The 22,175-nt window shown below is 39.4% G+C and overlaps 3 protein-coding genes and 1 non-coding gene across 8 annotated transcripts; 2 read left to right on the forward strand and 2 right to left on the reverse strand.

Annotated features, from left to right (window-relative positions):
- The first annotated feature begins 831 nt into the window (after window positions 1–831).
- On the forward strand, window positions 832–3,659 carry LOC131431241 (glycine--tRNA ligase). Of its 5 annotated transcripts, none has more exons than XM_058596837.1 (5): window positions 832–958; window positions 1,062–1,299; window positions 1,423–3,103; window positions 3,169–3,356; window positions 3,419–3,659. In XM_058596837.1, exons 2-5 carry the CDS (start codon window positions 1,237–1,239, stop codon window positions 3,527–3,529), a joined length of 2,043 nt encoding a protein of 680 aa, XP_058452820.1. In that variant the 5' UTR covers window positions 832–958; window positions 1,062–1,236; the 3' UTR covers window positions 3,530–3,659. The 5 variants fall into 5 exon arrangements, with proteins under 5 accessions (XP_058452820.1, XP_058452819.1, XP_058452821.1 ...); XM_058596838.1 differs by having other exon boundaries at window positions 846–997; XM_058596839.1 differs by having other exon boundaries at window positions 852–958; window positions 1,035–1,299.
- Window positions 3,660–3,772: 113 nt separating this feature from the next.
- Trnae-cuc (transfer RNA glutamic acid (anticodon CUC)) lies at window positions 3,773–3,844 on the reverse strand. Its single transcript has one exon. It is a non-coding gene; the product is annotated as a tRNA-Glu (tRNA).
- Window positions 3,845–4,177: 333 nt separating this feature from the next.
- Window positions 4,178–6,172, reverse strand: LOC131431242 (short-chain specific acyl-CoA dehydrogenase, mitochondrial-like). The gene is made up of 3 exons (XM_058596841.1): window positions 5,894–6,172; window positions 5,510–5,734; window positions 4,178–5,451 (listed from the first exon to the last, which is right to left on the reverse strand). Exons 2-3 carry the CDS (start codon window positions 5,535–5,537, stop codon window positions 4,274–4,276), a joined length of 1,206 nt encoding a protein of 401 aa, XP_058452824.1. The 5' UTR covers window positions 5,538–5,734; window positions 5,894–6,172; the 3' UTR covers window positions 4,178–4,273.
- A 13,730-nt stretch (window positions 6,173–19,902) lies between these two features.
- On the forward strand, window positions 19,903–22,164 carry LOC131431243 (probable ATP-dependent RNA helicase pitchoune). Its single transcript, XM_058596843.1, has 5 exons — window positions 19,903–20,125; window positions 20,197–20,301; window positions 20,380–21,045; window positions 21,098–21,399; window positions 21,460–22,164. The coding sequence occupies exons 1-5, from the start codon at window positions 20,056–20,058 to the stop codon at window positions 22,108–22,110; spliced, it is 1,794 nt and encodes a 597-aa protein (XP_058452826.1). The 5' UTR covers window positions 19,903–20,055; the 3' UTR covers window positions 22,111–22,164.
- Window positions 22,165–22,175: the final 11 nt, after the last annotated feature.

Consider the following 22,175-nt stretch of genomic DNA (forward strand, 5'->3'; position numbering starts at 1 on the left):
GCATAGCAATAATTTTCATTATGTATAACATTCACTTCGACGTGAACGTTTTTGAAAGTGAATAAATACCTCTTCAACGTGATGTGTTATTGGATGGTATTACTGTAACCTCCGGAATTTTTTTTTAACTTGGAAAGTTTATTGGCATAGTTTATAGTTTCACAAAACCTGCCATCTAAGTTTAAATATTTGAACCTTTCACATGATGACGACTGAATTTTTCTTACATGAACTGTTCATTTTAAAATGTTAGAACATTTATTTTCTTTTGTTCGGTGTAATCATTTTTAATTTTATAAGATGGTGTGTTTACTAATATCGAAATCCGGTTTCGGTTCGGTTGAGGTTATTTTGGACGCTAGAGGAATAAATTGAAAGTCGTTTAAAAGCCGTTGCTCATCGAAATATCACATATTTGAAAAGATTTGCACACTTGTACAGTGCTTCAAGTAACATTTCATAAAGTATGCGACGAACAAATGCATATAATGATCAACATAACATTTTCCCACATGTTGAAATTGTAACTGAAAATTTTCATTGTTTGAAACAGAATCTTGAGTGCCAAAAAAAATAGAGGTGAACCATGATTTTTCTTATACGAAAATAAGCTTTTCGCATAAACAAATAATGATGTAAATAATTTATAAATGATTTTACAAGTGCAATTTTAAAACACAACGCTCTATCATAGCATTCGAAAATTTTGTGTGCGACATCTATATTTCACTACTGGTACACGACTTTGCGTTCCATCATACTATTTTTCATTGCCAGACCTGCACAGAATAGAAAGCCAAAAGGAAAATACAAAACATGTGTTGGCTTGGCGGTGTGCGAACTGTCAAAACGATAGATTCTATTCATCGGCAGACGAGCAAAAAGTAAATGTGCTGACGTGAAGTTTCGCAAGTTATTTGGTGAATGCTCGAACGAAGTTTAAAAGTCCTGTTGAAAGGTTGGCATTAAATGCACACCTCACTTCACACATTTATCAGTAGAATAGTTCTTTATCGAATTTGTGCCGCTACTAGTCTAAGTCAGGCCTCATTTTTCTGCAGCTCGACGTTATTAGGGCAAAAATTTCATCATCCTGTTCGGCTGAATCAATATCTTTCACAGCAGCGAAAATATTTCAGTCAGGACACCGTTGGATTGAACCGCAAAAAACCATTCAACTGGGGTTCTAATAAGAAACATCGTGATTTAAAGTTGAAACAACAACTGTTGGAGAATATGACACTGGATCCAAAAATTGAAGAAGCGTTAGCTCCACTACGGAATGCCGTCAAGGAACAGGTAGGCTATTATAATTTTTTTTTTTGTTGTCTTATCGACAGGATAAGACCATAGTTGATCCATCTCGCCATATAAATTTATCGGTATAAAGAATCTTAAAATAAAATAGAAATGGTATTGCAGGGAGATCTGGTTCGCAAGTTGAAAAGCGAGAATGCTCCCGAAATCGACGTGAAAAAAGCGGTCAATGAACTGAAGGCTCGGAAAAAGATTTTAGAGGAAAAGGAGCTCAGCTTAGTGCCGGCAGTTGCCACATTCGATCGTGCACGAATGGAAGATCTTTTGAAGCGTAGATTCTTCTATGATCAGAGTTTTGCGATCTACGGTGGAATTACCGGCCAGTATGATTTTGGACCGATGGGATGCGCACTGAAGTCCAATATGATCAACACTTGGCGACAGTTTTTCGTTCTGGAAGAGCAAATGTTGGAAGTGGATTGTTCAATTTTAACACCGGAACCTGTCTTGAAAGCTTCCGGGCATGTGGACCGATTTGCCGATTTGATGGTGAAGGATGTTAAAAACGGCGAATGTTTCCGGTTGGACCATTTGATAAAGAATCATCTGGAGAAAATAGCGGCAGCGAAAGATGCCACTCAGGAGCTAAAGGATGAATGCACGGATATCGTAATTAAGCTTGACGGTATGAACAAGAATGAAATGAATGACATAATGAAGAAGTTTGCGATGAAGAGTCCCATCACTGGTAATGATTTATCGGAACCGATTGAGTTTAATCTGATGTTCGGGACGCAAATCGGACCAACTGGTCTGGTGAAAGGATTTCTACGGCCGGAAACTGCTCAAGGAATTTTCGTAAACTTCAAACGGTTATTAGAGTTCAACCAGGGAAAGCTTCCATTCGCGGCTGCTCAAATTGGAAACTCTTTCCGTAATGAGATTTCGCCGCGGTCGGGTCTGATCCGAGTTCGGGAGTTCACCATGTGCGAAATTGAACATTTCTGCGATCCTCTGCTGAAGGATCATCCCAAGTTTGAGAATGTTCAGGATATCGTGATGACACTGTATTCGGCCTGCAACCAAATGGATGGAAAAAGTGCTCAACAAATCACGATTGGTGATGCTGTGGCTAGCGGCTTAGTGGCGAATCAAACTCTTGGCTATTTCATGGCTCGCATTCAACAGTTCATGCTGAAGATTGGTATTTTGCCGGATCGCTTACGATTCCGCCAGCACATGGGCAATGAAATGGCTCACTATGCATGTGACTGTTGGGATGCCGAATGTTTAACTAGTTATGGTTGGATCGAATGCGTTGGCTGTGCCGATCGATCAGCTTACGATCTTACACAGCACATGAATGCAACCGGTGTGAAACTTGTAGCGGAAAAGAAATTTGCCTCTCCAAAAACCGTCGAGGTTACGGAAGTGGTACCGAACAAAGCCGCTATTGGAAAGACTTTCAAGAAGGAAGCTAAACATATAACCGAGCTGCTAGCTAACCTTAGTCTGGCTGATGTTGAAAAGATTGGCAAGAGTTTGTCTGATGCGGGACAGTACAGCCTGGACGTGAATGGTACGGAAGTGATTCTCAACAGTGACATGATCGCAGTCAAAACCAACACGAAAACCGTTCATGTCGAAGAAATTATTCCAAGTGTGATCGAACCGTCGTTTGGAGTGGGACGAATTATGTATTCACTGCTAGAGCACAGCTTCCGAATGCGTGAAGGCGATGAGCAACGCAGTTTCTTCTCGCTACCGCCGGTTGTAGCACCACTCAAATGTTCAGTTTTACCACTGAGCAACAATGCCGAATTTGCGCCTTTCGTCAAAAAGATCTGTAAGTTTTCTGTTGTTTTATTTTTCTCGTTACGATTCCTATTTTGTTTAATTCGTATCTTCAAGCTTCTGCCCTAACCAGCGTCGATGTTTCCCACAAAGTAGACGACTCTAGTGGAACAATCGGTCGACGATATGCCCGTACGGACGAAATTGCCATTCCATATGGAATCACAATCGACTTCGACACCTTGAACGAACCACACACGGTGACACTACGCGAACGAGACTCAATGAAGCAGGTTCGAATCGGGGTAGGTTTTTTTTTATAACGAGAATCAGTTTCTTCAGAATCTAATTCTACATTAATCTACAGCTGGATCAAGTCGCTGAAACAGTGCGCAACCTATCGACCGGAAAACTTAGTTGGATTGAGGTGGAAAGTCTGTTTCCGAAGTTTGAACAACAGGAAACAAAAGCAAAATGATTGGTTTGAATCAGAATTTTCTATTCACGATACAAAATGAATGCATTTTTCGGCACTATTGTAGTTGTCTAAGCTTACACTGTTTTATTATTACAATTTGTTTCAAAATATAAATTGCTTCGCAACGCGAGCTGTTTATTTGATATGAAAGAAAAATTATCAAACTTTTCATTTTTCTAGAAACTGTCAATGTCCCATGTAAAAATGAGAAAAGAAACTAAACTGAGATAAAAAGCAAAAAATTTCCCATACCGGGAATCGAACCCGGGCCTTCCGGGTGAGAGCCGGATATCCTAACCACTAGACAATATGGGACTTGACGATGTTTGGACTGCCTATCATATGTAAGTCATTATACCCGAAATAAAATTATTCTAATAACTCAAACCTAACATTTGCTTTCCTTTTCTAATTAAGCATAAATTAATAGTGCAAAGATCAAATCAACCATGTCTTTGATTTAATATAACGAAGCACTAAAATGTAGCATTACTTTATGAAAACACATCAGATTTAGAAACTCAAATTACCGAACTAAAATTATGAAAACAATTTCATTTCACACCACGCAAAAAAAAAACAACCGCCAAGAGTTAAGCTATAATCGATAAAGAAGAAATTTCAATGAAGTACTAATCAAAACTGTAGTTTTAAAAATTTGCACATTTTTATTGAGTACCCTCATAACACATCCCAAACCACAATAACAGTAATTGTATGTATCAAACAAAACAGAAACCCGTCCTACTTCACACCCAACTCTTTGATCACGTGTTCAGCCACGATTGTCTTCTGCACATCGGTCACCCCTCCGTAGATTTCCGTTATTCTTGCATCACGGTAGAATCGTTCGGCCGGCATGTCCTTTACGAATCCCATTCCACCCATGATCTGTTGGCAGTTGTGTGCCGCAAAGGTGGCCGTTTCACCTGCATGCCATTTTGCCATCGCACAGGATCTAGTGGCCCTCAGACCTTGGTCGATTTCAACGGCTGCTTTTCGAACCAAAAGTCGGGTGCATTCGATTTTCAAAGCCATCTCGGCTATTCTAGTTTGAACGGAAGCCTGATTCAGCAATGGTTTACCGAATGCAATTCTTTGAGCAGCGTATTGAGTGGCAGTTTCCAGTGCGCCTTGCGCTATACCCAATGCCTGCGAAGCGATTCCGATCCGAGCACGATCAAGTTGTTCCATAGCCATTCGAAATCCACCATTAACCGTTCCCAGGAGGTTGGATCTAGGGATTCGAACATTTTCCAGATGCAAATTACATGTAGAAGTCGCTCGTATACCTAGTTTATCCTCTTTACGGCCAATCGTTAACCCTTTCGTATTTTCGAAATCTAGCAGGAAAGCGGCAATTCCTTTATACTTTAAGCTGGGATTCACAGTGGCAAACACGACAGCACATTTTGCCTCCGCAGCAGAGGTAACCCATGCTTTATCTCCATTCAAGATCCAACTATCACCGTCCTCCACGGCTCTGGTACTCAACGCTGCTACATCCGAACCAGCATCCGATTCACTTAACGCAAACGCGCCTATATCACTACTCGAATACTTTCCGAAGAATGACTTTTTCTGTTCTGTTGTTCCTACTCGATTCAGTAGATTCGCATACAGGCAGTTATGTATCGAAACAATTGATCCTGTACTTCCACAGCCCCTCGACAATTCTTCAACGATTATTGAAAGTGCAAGCATAGTCAGACCGGATCCTCCGTACTCTGGAGTGACTGTAATACGCATAAATCCTAAATCGGCTAGTTTCGCTATTTGATCTCCGGGAAACTGTCCGGTTCGGTCCAAATCTGATGCTACTGGCTTCAGTTCGCGATCGGCAAAACTGCGACATGTCTTCTGAATGGTTTGTAATTCCTGAGGTAGTTGGCATATACTGAAGTGACGAATCACTTTGGATACTATAATTGGGATCAATTTAAATTGTGGAATGATTTCAATAAGATGAATTAAAATTACCTGGAGGCACCAAAAATTTAAGGAACATGACGGAATGGTAATATAATTTGTGCGAATTTTGATTGTCAGTCTACCATGATAAGCGATGACTATGCATTTGATATGGTTCAAATTACCCAAAACAAACAACACAAGATATCATCGCTAATCAGAAGATGTTGCAGCTTGTATTCATTCCGAACCAGTACCCTGCTATGACGTCATGTAACTGTAGTCAGCATCCTTCTGCAAAGACCAAAACAATGAAGAACAGGCTCGTGCGCCGGAATCATTCCCGTGGGGTTGGGGGGGATTTAAAAAGTGGGGAAGGTGCAAAAATTTAAAATGAAAATCAAGTTATTTGAGCTTTTATATAAAAAGTACTCTATTGTTCATGGAACTTACTGTTGAAAAATCTTCCATGGGGAAAATGCGCACGGGCCTAAGAAGAATGGCTAACAAAAATTTTGATATTACTAAGTTATTGTTTATTCAGTACCCTTTAGCACACTTCCCCACAAATTATCGATCAGAATATCATCACTACGGTAAAGAAAATTAAGACTTTATTCGATTTGAAATGCTCGATTTTTTGTTCATTGCACTCTCTTCGAATGCCCACCAAATGCCCCAGATGTTGCCTACGATAGCACTTGCTGGAGCGCCTTATCCTTGCCACCGCGCTGTTCCGAACCCAAATAAATCCTGCATTATCGACTCAACGTTGAAGGCAAGCATCCCCTGTGAGTGATTTCCACAGGAACAAACTATGAAATACACGTTTAATATTACACTGAGAAAAGAACCATAGTAACCGCAACCTGTTTATCATTGTCATTTCAACTATACGCTAAAATAGTAGCAAATAGCATGATATATGACTATTCACCATCTGTATTGTATAAATTACTAGACAACAAAGACTACGACTTGACTAAACTATTTGTATTTATGACTTTTCTGGCATGGCCATACTGACAATGGTAGTCATCTCAAATATAAGAACAAATAGTTAAACTCACAATTTCTAGTAAGGTGAAATTGCTCTTGAGCCTTGATATATGAGAAGCTAAATAGTTATTGCTACCATGTGAATATGTTCATAGTATAATAATGTTACCATAAATGAAGTTGAAGTTTGAAAACACTATTCATGTAGTCCATATCAACAGAATTTATGTAGTAATCACATTCTCGTGTATTTTTTGTTTTTTAACAGACTATGTATTTTTTTGTGCTGACGTATAAACGAATGTTCTATGTTATTGTCACATATAGTTACAATATAACAGAAAATTTCGTACGTGGGCAACACATCAGTGATTGATATGAAAAAAATATTTTATATGATGACTTTGTGTAATTTGGTAGGTCTTGCAGGTGAGTAAAGTTTGTAGCCTTAATAGTTTCCGTCATTGAAATTTAATTTTGCAACCATTTTTCCGGCAACGGCTACGTTTTCCAGTGAAATCAACGTCTCGTATACGATTTATCATTCATTATCGGTCGCTGTAGAAACAACATCCAACATATCGCAGGTGGGTAACGAGGTTTACATCTGGACTTGGCTATTAATTTCTTTCATGCTGCTCATTCCTGCTTCAGGAAAAAATCCACCGGACATCAGAGCCTTTGATCAACTGCTGCTACCAAACAATGCTCCTCAGTGTCTACGTTGCTATTCAACATTTCACTAGGCATGTCATCATTTAATATGATGTGAAAATAAAATAAAATTCCATGAAACTATTTTGTTGTTCTTGTTCTAGAATTCAAATTCATAAAACTTTTTAACATTAGCTCATGTTTTGCTGATCTTCAGCATTGTTGAATCAACCACTGCCTTTAGTTTCGAAATAACTAGAAGTGAAATGTTAAAAATACCATGGCTCTGGTTATAGCGAAAACTACAATGTAAATAAAGATTCGGTCATGGTTAGCCTAACCATCTCAATCGTATTAGTTATTCATACAATATACTGTTCAATATTACTATTCTAGAGCCGATACCATTTATAGTAAACATGAACTTGACTATTGTTGAAATCATCTGATTTAATAGTCGGCTGAAAACCACTATACTCGCATGGTCAGGTTGGCCCTCTATATAGTAACTGTTACCATAATATTTTTCTGAGTGTATGAGCCTAGAGTGCAACGTTGCCAGGTATACCGATTTATCGGTATTTATACAGATATTTGACGTCTATACCGCAATACAAATATGTACTCCCAAAATACCGATAATTCACGGATCGTACAGATAAATACCGATTTTCGTTGATAGCATGGATAGTGAACTTTTCCACCCTACTCACGTTTTAATGGACTGGCATTTAAAAGCTGTTTAATGCATAATCCAGTAAAAGTAACGTGTTTCATAGGTAAAATGTAATGTACTGTTCATATCACATTTAGCTATCAGTTTATATCAAATTTAGATACCAGAGAATTACTATTTTAAATATTGGTTGAAGTCAAAAGGGAGATTTCAGATTTTGATATAAATCTATGAAAGGAAAAATGCCTTAAAACATTTATTTCAGAAAATTAGCATAGAATTTCAATGGCAGAAAATAAACTAATTTTTTTTTTTCAAATAAAATTTTTATTAGGCTCATTTGCTTTAGCTTAACGTGGCCGATTGTCTTGTTGTTAGGGAGAGAGAAAGGGATGCCGTATTACGGGGCGGCATACTCCCCAGTTAGTAAGGGGACATAGGGAGGGTGGGACCTACACAGTATTGAATTGAAATTTGAATACATCATTGGTTTGTGGCATACATCTTTTAGACACATTTTGCGTTCGATGAATCTTCATGTTTTTCAGCTTGTAGCAATGAAGAGATTATTCTGGATTGGGATGCTTCGTTGGTGTGTTCTGACGTTGATGTGACGTTTTTGGGTAGCTTCCAGCAACTCAGTCAGTTCAAGGCAGGTGCATGCTCCGAAGCATCGTTTACACAGGCCATACTTCCAGCAACGTAAAGAAGAGTGCGGTAGAGCTGTAGACGAGAAAGAGATAGGGAGAGCACTAAATTTGAGCATTGATAGTTTTCAAGAAGTTATAGATGAGAGTCATATAAGGAAGATTTCGAGTTGCCAAGACGTCGCGGACTGGTACGAAGGGTGGTATACCTCGGGCCCGAAGGGAACCTATGAGTTGGGACCTGGCATCACAATACTCGACACATGTCCAAACAACATGTTCGATGTCATGATAACCCTCACCGCAAACGCAGACACCACTCTCAGCGAGCCCCACACGACGGAGATGCGCGCTGAACATATAATGATTAGACATGAGCCTTGACATTACACGAATAAAGTCTCGGCTCACGTCCAACCCCCGGAACCAAGCTTTCGTCGATACCTGTGGGATTATTGAGTGTAACCATCGTCCCAGAGTTCCACTATTCCATGTATTCTGCCAGCTAGCTAGAGTTTTCTGACGACAGCAACTGAAAAATTCATTGAAGCAGATTGGTCTTTCATAGATATCACCTTCTAGTGCGCCCACCTTGGCTAACGAGTCCGCCCTCTCATTGCCCCGTATGGAACAATGTGAGGGGACCCAAACCAAGGTAATCTGGTATGATTTTGCAGATAAAGCACTCAATTGTTCCCGTATTTTCCCCAGGAAATACGGTGAGTGCTTTCCAGGCTTCACTGAACGGAGAGCCTCAATGGAACTGAGACTGTCCGATACAATGAAGTAGTGATCTGTGGGCAGAGTGTCAATGATCTCAAGGGTATACTGAATTGCAGCTAGTTCTGCGACGTAAACTGAAGCTGGATCACTGAGTTTATAGGAAGCGGTGAAATTTACATTGAATATACCGAAGCCAGTGGACCCGTCTAGATATGATCCGTCAGTGTAAAACATTTTATTACAGTCGACTTCTTTAAATTTATTATTAAAAATTTTTGGGATCTCTTGAGGGCGTACAGGATCCGGGATTCCACGAATTTCTTCTTTCATGGATGTGTCGAAAAACACAGTAGAATTAGAAGTATCCACAAAATGAACACGATTGGGAACAAACGAAGAAGGATTTATATTCTGAGCCATGTAGTCAAAATACAAGGACATAAAACGGGTTTGTGAATTAAGCTCGACGAGCTTTTCAAAGTTTTCTATCACCATCGGATTCAAAATGTCGCATCGGATTAGCAGTCGATATGAGAGATCCCAGAACCTGTTTTTCAACGGTAAGACGCCCGCCAGCACTTCAAGACTCATCGTATGGGTTGATTGCATGCAACCCAAGGCAATACGTAAACAACGATACTGAATTCTTTCCAGTTTAATGAAATGAATATTCGTAGCGGAGCGGAAACAGAAACATCCATATTCCATTACTGACAATATCGTCGTTTTGTACAACCTGATCAGGTCTCCTGGGTGAGAGCCCCACCAAGTTCCGGTTATTGTACGAAGGAAATTGATTCTCTGTAGGCATTTTCGTATCAAATACCTAATGTGACATCCCCAGGTACCTTTGGAATCGAACCAGACCCCGAGATATTTAAATGTGAAAACCTGAGCTATGGTTTCACCCCCTAGTTGAAGCTGTAATTGCGCAGGTTCTCGCTTCCTTGAAAATACAACCAGCTCAGTTTTCTCCGTAGAGAACTCGATACCCATTTGAAAAGCCCATGTCGACAAGTTGTCGAGGGTATCTTGCAATGGTCCTTGGAGATCGGCAGTTTTTGGTCCTATAATAGACACAACACTGTCGTCGGCAAGTTGTCTTAGCGTGCAAGATGTGTTGATACATTCATCAATGTTATTTACGTAAAAGTTGTATAAAAGGGGGCTTAAGCATGAGCCCTGAGGAAGACCCATGTAACTGAATCGCTTTGTCGTCAAATCACCATGCTCAAAATGCATGTGTTTCTCGGACAATAGATTATATAAAAAGTTGTTCAAAACTGGTGAAAGACCATGCTGATGCAACTTCTCAGATAGAACGTTAATGGAAACTGAATCGAATGCCCCCTTGATGTCGAGGAAAACTGATGCCATTTGTTCTTTACGAGCAAATGCCATTTGAATTTCTGTTGAGAGCAACGCTAGACAATCGTTCGTTCCTTTGCCCCTGCGGAACCCAAATTGTGTACCTGAAAGCAATCCATTTGTTTCGACCCAATTGTCTAGACGGAAGAGAATCATTTTCTCCAACAATTTCCGAATACAGGAAAGCATAGCAATCGGCCGATACGAATTGTGATCGGAGGCTGGTTTTCCAGGTTTTTGAATAGTAATAACTCTCACTTCTCTCCATTCGTGTGGGACAATATTACCCTCGAGGAACTTGTTGAATAAATTCAACAAGCGCCTTTTGGCAGAGTCGGGCAGATTTTTCAACAAGTTGAATTTAATTCTGTCTAACCCCGGGGCTCTATTGTTACACGACAAGAGCGCAAGTGAGAACTCTACCATCGAAAACGGTGTTTCGTTTGTATTCAATGTCGCGACGCGGGATATCTTCTGTTCCGGAACAGAATCAGGACATACTTTCTTAGCGAAATCAAATATCCAGCGGTTAGAATATTCCTCGCTTTCGTTCGCGTGATTTCGATTGCGCATGCGACGGGCCGTATTCCAAAGAGTGCTCATTGCTGTTTCTCTCGTTAATCCGTCAACAAACCTTCGCCAGTAACCGCGTTTCTTAGCTTTAATCAGACTTTTCATTTGAAATTCTAACGCCGCGTATTTCCGATAATTATCTGGAGTTCCGTTCCTTCTAAACGAGATGAAGGCTGAAGCTTTTTTCGTTTTCAGCTCTGAGCACTCTTTGTCCCACCATGGGTTGGGAGAACGCATACTAGTTTGCGCGCTAGGTACTCGTTTCGTCTGAGCTTGAATTGCGGTGTCAAGAATCAAGCCAGCCAAAAATGTATACTCTTCCTCCGGAGGAAGCTCCTGTGATGTTTCCAGTTTCTCAGACATCGAGCTCGCGTAACGTTTCCAATCAATGTTTCGTGTGAAATCGTACGAAACATTGATTGTTTCCGATGGTCTTCCACGGTTGGTGATAGAAACTATGATCGGCAAGTGATCGCTACCGTGAGGATCACAGATTACCTTCCACTTGCAATCTAACTGTAGCGAAGTCGAGCAAAGGGATAAATCCAGCGCACTTGGTTGTGCTGGTGGTCTAGGGTTCCGTGTCATTTCTCCCGTGTTTAGAATTGTCAAATTGAAGTTGTCACACAGATCTTGAATTAACGAAGAACGATTATCATCATATAAGCAGCCCCATCCTGTACCATGCGAGTTAAAGTCCCCTAAAACCAGCCGCGGTGAAGGAAGAAGTTCTATGATGTCTGCAAGCCGACGATGCCCTATCGAGACTCTGGGAGGAATGTAGATAGAAGCTATACATAGATCTTTGCCTTTAATATTAATTTGGCAAGCAACAACTTCAATTCCCGGTGTCGAGGGGAGGTTAATACGATAAAATGAATAGCACTTTTTAATCCCTAAAAGTACCCCTCCATAAGAGTCTTCTCGGTCCAGGCGGATTATGTTAAAATTATGGAAGTCGAGGTTGATGTTAGAAGTAAGCCAAGTTTCACTCAAGGAGAATACATCGCAATTATGAGTATGTATTAAGTGTTTGAAAGAATCAAGTTTTGGGATGATACTTCTGCAATTCCACTGAAGCACAATGATCATATCTTCGATTCTCAGTGGTAAATTATCCATCAAAAGATACGATCGCTGCAAGGAGGGGCCATTGTTCAGTCAACTGTTTTAAAAATGTCCTTACTGTTGGCAGTAGAGCAGTTAGGAAGCTTTTCAGAGGATCAGTAATATTGAAGGCTGTTAATATCCAGTCCACGATATCAGAAAATTTCAATAATCCAGCGTTTGTTGGATTTTCTGGTTGTGCTTTGGGGTCATTCGGGTTTTTTGATGCCCCAGGAAGTGCTGGGTACTCCTTATCATCCCTAAGTTTTTTGAACCCAGGAGGTGTTTGCTTCGGTTTTGAGTCAGCACTTTTTGTTTCCGTTTGGTTCTTTTGTGACGAAGAGGACAGTCTGAGGCCTTTACGAGGAAGCTTGGGAGAAGCCAGATTTTGTCTTTTCCTGCTTCCTTCAACCTGTGTGTAGGAAGGTCCTTCGCCTGGGTCGTCAGAGGTATCCTCTTCAACTGGCAAGATTGCAAACGGGTTCTCAGGGGTCGATGGAGTGGTTCTTTTTAAGATTTCCGCATAAGAACGTTTGGAACGTTCTTTCACGGATCGCTTAAATTTCTCCGCACGCTGTATGTACGTAGGGCACACCGAAAGATCATGAGGATTCTCCCCGCAGTAGCAACACTTTTCCACTGCTCTTCCGCAGAGATCGTCCTCATGGGCCTCTCCGCATTTGCCGCATGGCAGTTTGTTGCAACAATAGGTTGCCGTATGACCTAGCTGTTTGCAGCTTGTACAATGCATTACCCGCGGTACATACAGCCGAACAGGTAGACGAACTCCACTCACTACCAAATAATTTGGAAGTGCAGATCCGGCAAAAGTCACGCGAAATGAGTCCGATTGGTAAAATTTACCATCTATCGATTTGGAGTGAAATTGCTTGCACTCCAAAATTTTCACTGGTTGAAGGTCGGGGTTTTTGAAACGGCCTACCCCGTCCTTCATCAGATCTTCGATTGTCAGACTTTCGTCACGGACCACACCGTCGATCTCCACCACATGAGACGGGACGTACACGCGGTACTCCTTCGTGAACAACTCGTTGGTAGCAATCCCGTTTGCTTGCTTCAGGTCGGACACAACAACGCGTAACTTGTTTTGCGAAACCTTATCTATTGTTTTTATTGCCGAGTAATGTTTTTCCAGGTCCCGAGCAATATTTAAAACTCTGAGAGACTTTAATTTGGGCCGGAAGTATACCACCCACGGACCCCCCGAGCCATCGTCTTGGTAAACTTTCTGGCGAGCAGGCAATATCTTAAAGGGAGATGGAGGCATCGGAGAGGGAAATGGCATCGGAGAGGGAGATGGTATCGGAGGGGGAGATGGTATCGGAGGGGGAGATGGTATAGGAGGGGTAGATGGCATCTCGGAAGCAAACTCAGCCTCTAAATGTTCTTCGTTCATTCGTTCAGCTTCGCCCTCCTCCGAGACACCCCCCCTGTCATCAATATTCATATTTAAAGTGCGGGAGTAAAGAAGTCTCCCGCACTTGAAATGAGAAAGAAAGAAATAAAATGAAAAGAAAATATATGAATAGTAAAAGTTGAAAGAAAAAGTTTGAGAAAATACTTAACAGTATGTCACGGTAAGCTGTTAGGTGAGTTGCTCCTTCACTCCTTCGTTGTGCTTCAGCGTGACCTTGACTCAGGATTTGGCTGCTGTGATGCGGGTAGCAAACAATAGAAATAACTGCTGCCCGAGGATAGCACAATAGCGTCTACTGTCGATACTGATACAAAACCGGTGCACAGACAGAACTTACTTGCGGGGATGCTACTTTTTATCACTTTTATTTAATGCCTATACTACAGCCTCTGCTGTGATAGGCACCTTCGTCTTACCGATGTCGATTGTTAAAAAACGCGTGTGCTCACTTCGAACATTCGGTTACGAATGAAAATAAACTAATATATTACATTAAACAGCAACTAATAACGTCGTGGGATCTCGAATCGACAAGCCTCCAGAAATTGTTTTATTTTGTCACTGCCATCAGACCCTGTCAGCTTGGAGCGATCTTCAGTTCAGCAGTTCAGCAACGCCATTGCAAGGCGTCTCATTCAACATGTTATGTCAATTGTATGGGTGAGACATTTCTCTCCCCTACTTTACGTGATGCGGTGCGGACTTGCCTGAGGGCGTCATGGTCGCAAAAAAGGATGTTGCCAAAGATTTGTTCGGGAAAAGTGAGAGCTGGATATCTTGTTAATATGATGTCTTTGCTGCCATCCAACCGAAGCCGAAGTCGAGATCCGAGAACTCCCACAACACTACCGATGCAGGTTGAGGTTGCATTACATGAGTCCAGTGTATCTAGATTAATTTTGATTTTGAACTCGTTTTTCGGTGGACCAACGACCTGTTTGAAGCATTCGACAGGAGCGGGCACACTTCCGGATTTACGCAGGCACTCGGTCCATTCGAACACATGGAAACTTTCATACTGGAATGGTCCGGTCGATGTAGTAAAAAGTTGTAATTAAATAACATTTCTTGCAAATATTTACACTACTTACACTTTGAGGGCCACTGCTCGCCATTTTCAAAATCGAGTTTTTCACACCGGAAATTCATGTAGATTGTTTGACGTTAGGTCAATTCACGTAAAATTTATGTGATGACTCTATTCATTCTAAGGGATGTTCGTATAACATTTATTTTCGTCACGTAAAATATTCAATTTGACGTTTGAAACCATTTTACGTGATTTTTCAAGTGAATCGAACGTGAATTTTTATTTAAGTGTATGACCAGAGTGACGACTTTTCAGCTGTTTTTCAAAGAAGGGCGAATATTACAAAAGTAAACAAATCGAATTTCTCTCTCCTACCAATAAATGTTTCAAAATCCTACAATTTTGCCTAAAAATTCGGATTCTGCTAAAATCTCAATCTTAGTAATACAAAAAACTATAAAGGGCGAAACTGTTATTCCATTTGTTTACGTAAGCTTCGCCCTCAGTGTTCCATGCCAACAAACAGGGCGATACTTCAATTGCTGGCAAGGAAGGGCGAAACTTTTTTTGTCGTGAACACCGACCTTCTTTACTATGTGACGCCTTTTCAAAATTTACCCTGTACAAGAATGGGCAAAACTTTATCACGAATATCTCTTGATGTACTTAATCCAACAACATAATGTTTTCTACAAGTTATCGGAAATATGATCAAGAATTTGTGATTGAATTTTCAACAGCGTGAGAAAACCATAAATAATAACATAATAACACAATTGTCTAAAACTTTTGGAAATAATGAGGAGAATTCATCATGCTCGCTTGCCTTTTTCGCACCCGGACGACGGTTTTGAGGTAGTCAAGCACATATTAGTTCCGATTATCTACTGGACGAGTATAAAAGGTGAAAATCGTTCATTTCTTCTAGTGCTTCAGACGGAACTGAATGTCGAGGTGAGGTTTTCCCACCAACATCAGTAAGGAACAAATCAAGTTTAAGGCATTAAACACTTGGGTCGTGCTTTCATTCGGACTTTGATCGTCGAAAGCAGCAGAATAATGAGAGCACACTTTTTGCTTTGTACTTTGGACTTAATCGTCGGGAGGAGAATTTTTTTTCAAAATTATGTTTCAGGAACTTAGTTCCAGAATACAGGTTTAGAATTCAGAACCTGCATGTTTGAACTAGATTCCGGAACTGAATTCAGTTTCGAAACTAGTTCAAAAACTAAATTGCAATTGAATTCTGAGCTTGTTCTAAGTTCTGAATTTAGTTCTTAAACTCAGGTCCAGTCTCTAACTCCTGAATTCTTCGAGACGGTTCTTTTCAACATATTGTACTGAATACGGTCTTTTTTTCAACCAGTTGGAGTTCGTAGTTGTTGTAAGAACTTTCTATTAATTTGCTATATAAATTGCATAGCATTTGGTGCATCGTTTCAAATTCTAGTTTGATATTTGAAAGCAAGAATAAAGCGTTTCAGTTATATTCGTATTCACGACATCCAGTTATGTCTGTGACATTATACACCCGTACTTTTTTCTTCATTTTAGATAGTTTCCGAAGCTTTTACTACTGGAAATAGTGAATGAGACGATAAAATTACTCGTATATTTGTCTTAGCCGCAAAAAACACCCAATTTCACGAAAAATGCGCAAGGGCGTATAACTCACACAGGAAGCACAAAAGTAAACAAATCTAAAAATGGCGAACTCTTTTTATGTTGATTTATTCAGTGAATATAGAAGGAAAGTGGTAAAATTTGCATGCCTTTTGAAGAACTAACAATTCATCGACTAATCCTAAATTGATTTTCTAATACAATTTGAAACATTCATCGACAACCTTTTATGGGATTACTTCAAAAGACTGAAACTGACAGTGAACCGAGCACATCGAGAGGTCCTATTGAAATGATAAATAAGAAATCGCAGACCACTCCATCTTGAGTTTATCTTCGGTAACAGTATGTTGAAAAAAAGGTTCCATATAACCAGACCCTGTCAGCTTGGAGCGAAGTCAATCTTCAGTTCAGCAACGCCATCGCACGGCATCACATTCAACATATCATGTCAATTGTATGGGTGCGCAACCCTGCTATTTTGGCGCGCGCGAATTTGACGTTTTTCTCCCCTACTTCTATGTATAATATTCGATGCGGGCTCGCCTGGGGGCGATATGCTCGCAAAAAAGGATGTTGCCAATGATTTGTTCGGGAAATGTGAGAGCTGGATATCTTGTTAATATGATATCTTTGATATAACATAAATATTAATGTTATCTAAATAACCTGAAAAAAGTTTATGTAAATTCAGGAAATGACTTAATAGGAAATGTTTCACAATTTCCTTTTATTAAATCTATTCAATTTAACTATGACTCGATATGTTAGCAAAAATCAAAAACATTCGTTGCGTCGGGTTTCTTCTTCTCTTCTTGAGAAACTCGATTTTTTGAAAGAATATGACATTTCATGTGGACCGTGTAGACAGAAAACGAGTGAAATTGGGGAAAAACATTCACGTGAGTATTGAAATAGTGATGACATACAGTTTTGTAAGAGTTTCGAAATGATGCAATTTTCGCTATTCAGCTGTGAGGGAAAATTCTTCTGATGCAATAGTGATCACAGATCCTGAATCCTCTGAGACTGATGACAATGATGACAATGTGTCTATATTCAGCGACTAAACAGAAGTAATTTTTACATTTACTTACATTGTAACATTGCATTTCTCAAATTTTAAAATATCGATTGCCTTTTTAGAATGAACCATATTTGCTTCCGATTATCTTACCGATTTGAAACAAAAATTTCATGTGAAAGATGAGAGTTTTAACTATTTTGTTACGAAAGTAGTCAATCTGGTGGGAAAAAAATTTAATTTTTTATCAAACTTTTGTTGTCTTTATATTAAAAATCATGAATATTCATATCCTACAGAAAAATAATAACTATCAAAGTCAAACAATTTTACACGGTGCACACAAAAAATCATTTGCTTGCAAAAAATCGAGTTTCTCAAGAAGAGAAGAAGAAACCCGACGCATCGAATGTTTTTGATTTTTGCTAAAATCAGCTGTTTTTCAAAGAACGGCGAATCTAACATTGACAGCAAATGGAGAAAAACATCGATGAATGTTTCGACTTTGGTTTCAAATCGTATTCAGAAATCATCGTATATTCTCAGATCAATTTTTGATTAGTCGATGATCTGTTCGTTTATCTTTAAATAGTATGCAAATTTTACCACTTTCCTTCTATATCTACTGAATAAATCAACATAAAAAGAGTTTCGCCCTTTTTCGATTTGTTTACTTTTATGCTTCCTGTGTGAATGATGAAGTTACGCCCTTGGGCATTTTTTGTGAAATTAGTTGGTTTTCGTGACTAAGATAAATATTCGGGTAATTTTATCGTCTCATTTATTATTTCCAGTAGTAAAAGGTTCGGAAACCATCAAAAATAAAGAAAACAAATAGTTTCGCCCTTCCTTACTAGGAATTGAAGTATCGCCCTGCTTGTTTGCATGGAACACGGAGGGCGAAACTTTCGTAAACAAATGGAATGACAGTTTCGCCCTTTATAGTTCTTTAAATTACTAAGATTGAGATTTTTGTAGAATCCGATTTTTTAAGCAAAATTGTAGGATTTTGGAGAATTTATTGGTAGGTGAGAGAAACTCGATTTGTTTACTTTTGTAAGATTCGCCCTTCTTTGAAAAACAGATGAAATGAGTCAAAGTTCAATGGATTGTAGCAACGATTTTGATGTTTGAATTCATTTTTACACTGTGATCTAAACAGAAACGTTGCTAAAAATAAATTGTCAAAGTTTGGAATCGATCAGTGGCGTGATATGTTAAGCCCGTATTCGAGTCAGTTGCGCTGCCGTACGCTCCGTGCGTGCGGGTCGTGATTGAAAAATTCACTGCTTCGAAAGTATTAATCATTCCACCCTGAAACTTTGCCAAGATTGAGTTAAAACCCTAAGGCTTCTTTTTTCAACAAAAAAAAAAGAAAAAAATAGGCCCAAGTTTGAATTTTTTTTATTTGTTTATTAATTTTTAACTTTTTTCATTATATTAACTTGAAAGGTTGTTTTATGGAATCGCTTATTTGAAAGCTAAGAAAAAGACGCACATTTCATGTCTTGGGCGAATTTTTGTATATTTATTAGATTTTACAGCACAGGCTGTTTACAAAAGGCTCATTTTTGAAAATGCGAAACTTTAAAAAATCATATCTCGAAAATTCTACGTACTATATTGAAATAAAAAATACATGTCGAATATTTTCGAGTTCTTTACCGAAAAAATTAGTTAGATGAAAAAAAAAAACAATTTGGGTGGCTAATATTCCGTGGAATGCCCCATATAGCTTATATATTATTATGCGTACACTACCCGTAAATAAATAAACCATTGATTTTACATCATAAACAATTGATTCACAATTAGATCTATTAGTTACAATACATGTTGTTGTATCTTGACAAGATAGTTTTCATTTCCAACCATTCAATATATTGTTTCTACGATTCCACAATTGAATTTATTGTACACGTGGTGTTTCAATCAATATGCAAACTATACATTTGATTGTTTAAAAAAAACATGCGTGGGAAAATTTTATGATTTGATTTGTTACGATACTTAACACTCTATACATTCTATTGTAAAAAGCTAGTTCACAATTAATTGAATAGTGTATAATAATACATTAAAAAAATTTTCAATGGTCAAAGCAAAATTGTGGAAGGTTTTGTTACAGCAAATCGTATTATTTGTCTACAATATTTTTTATTCGGATATCATTCATACAAAAACATGATCTTAATTGAAAGGTATAACTTTTTATTTTCAACGCAGAACCACTTTCGAAATAAAAGTTTTTCAGCTCTTAAATTGATAGTTTTTACTCTCTGCAAAAAAGAACCAGCGAAAGCTCTCAAATTTACCACCGATCTTCTTAGATTAACCAATGTTATTTTTTTGTATGTGTACATCTTAAAATTTCAACAAGTGTTCCGTTGGTCCAATACATTCCACAGTTGGTCCGATGGATAACCCAATTTCTCACTGGGATGTATGCGTCAATCTTATTCGAAACGCAACTGTGAGTTTCGTCAGACGAGCTTAATTATTGGGTATTTGCGCCAAGTAATTTACAATCAACGAAAAACCTACCAAGACCGACTAAGCGTGTAGATTTGTTGCCAAACTCACTGGGGTTTCCAGTAAATGTCAAAATTTGGCGAAATAAAATCGAAGACCGTAAAATCAACGAAGCAATCCTTCGCACGTGTGTCGTGTTTTAGTTTGGCCTAGTGAAATTTAAGAATTTTCTTTGATTTTGTGTGAAAATTCTACCGGATTAATTCGAAATAAGCACAATTATGGGTAAGAAAAATAAAAACAAAAACCAGCAAAAACATGAATCGACTGCATCCGCTAGTAATGGCAAAGGTAAGACACTTATTGACTCTTGGAGTCACAAGTATGTCCGAGTTTAAGTAATTTTTTTCCTCGTTTTTTAGCATCTGTAGAAGATTTGGATGAGAACTTTGAGTTAGAATCAGAGCAAACGAAATCGGAAAAGAAGAAAAAGAAACGGTCGAACAATGAGGCTCAGGCTGGAGCATGTAAGTATAAATTTGTGTCGTGTTGGTTAAAATAGTCTCACGGAGTACTGGAACTGCTACTGATTTCTTTGTTTCTAGTTGTTAAAAGACCGAAGTATAGCGATGATGAGGAAGATAACTCGAACGTCGAGGAAGCGTCGGAAAATGGTGAACAAGATGTGCCAATAGTTGGAGGAGATAACTCATATGAAGTGTTATTGGGGAATCAAGAGTTCGAAAGTCTCAAAGGTAGAGTCTCGGACAGTACCATGAAAGCGATCGGAGAAATGGGATTTACAAAAATGACAGAAATTCAGGCAAAGTCTATTCCACCGTTGCTGGAGGGTCGAGATTTGATTGGATCGGCAAAAACTGGCAGCGGGAAAACGTTAGCTTTCCTCATTCCGGCAGTAGAATTGATATATAAATTGCAATTCAAACCCCGAAATGGTACTGGTGTAATAATCATTTCACCCACACGCGAGCTGGCCATGCAAATATTTGGCGTCTTGAAGGAACTGATGGCACATCATCACCATACTTACGGATTACTGATGGGGGGAGCACCTCGGCATACGGAGAATGAAAAGCTCTCGAAGGGCTTGAACATTATAGTCGCAACTCCTGGCCGTCTGTTGGATCACCTGAAGGGGACTCCAAACTTTCTATTTAAAAATTTGCAGTGTTTGGTGATAGACGAATGTGATCGGATACTGGAGATCGGGTTCGAAGAAGATATGAAGCAGATTATCGCCATTCTTCCAAGTAAGTAAGGTTTGGTTATGTGGTAAACATTCATACATATGCTGATTTTTAGAAAAACGACAGACAATGTTGTTTTCTGCGACACAAACGTCACGCACGGAGGAACTGGGTAAATTGGCCTTGAAATCCGAACCAATCTACGTTGGAGTAGATGACAACAAAACGGTGGCGACCGTCAGTGGTTTGGAACAAGGATATATTGTGTGTCCTTCGGAGAAACGTCTGCTAGTTTTGTTCACGTTTTTGAAGAAGAATCGCAAGAAGAAGGTGATGGTGTTCTTTTCGTCTTGTTTGTCGGTAAAATTCCACCATGAGCTGTTCAATTATATTGACCTGCCAGTGAATTCAATTCATGTAGGTATTCATGGTTGCTTTTCGGGTCTAGAATTAACGTGTTTTCATTTTCTTGAACAGGGCAAACAAAAACAAGCCAAACGTACGTCGGTTTTCTTCCAATTCTGCAACGCCGAGTCCGGAGTGTTGCTTTGTACAGATGTTGCCGCTCGTGGATTAGATATTCCGGCTGTCGATTGGATTGTACAGTACGACCCGCCAAACGACACAAAGGAGTACATCCACCGGGTCGGTCGGACGGCACGTGGTGAAAATCTTTGCGGGCATGCTTTGCTCATCCTACGTCCGGAGGAAGTCGGGTTTCTAAAGTATTTGAAACAGGCCAAAGTTCCGCTGAATGAGTTTGAGTTTTCGTGGAACAAAATTGCCGACATTCAGCTACAGCTGGAACATTTGCTGTCGAAGAACTACTTCCTGAATCAGTCCGGAAAGTTGGCGTTTAAGTCGTACGTACGCGCCTACGAAGGACACCACATGAAGGACGTGTTCAACGTAGGCAATCTGGATTTGGTGCAGGTGGCGAAAAATTTCGGCTTTACACAACCACCCTACGTTGACTTTGGCAAGAGCTTCAAAATACAAAACTCGGATCGACGGGCGGGTAACCGAGGCCTTGGGCACTTCAAGACGTTCAATAGGGATAGGAAAGGAGAGACCAAATTCAAGCACATCAAAAATCGGAAAGAACTTAAGAAGGTTAATTATGAGTAGGTTCAATTGATGGGGACGAAATTTTTGAATAATTAAAGTGGTTCGATAATATCAGATGGTAGTTT

This window comes from Malaya genurostris, chromosome 2, assembly GCF_030247185.1.
Source record: "Malaya genurostris strain Urasoe2022 chromosome 2, Malgen_1.1, whole genome shotgun sequence".
In the NCBI taxonomy this organism is placed as follows: Eukaryota; Metazoa; Arthropoda; class Insecta; order Diptera; family Culicidae; genus Malaya; species Malaya genurostris.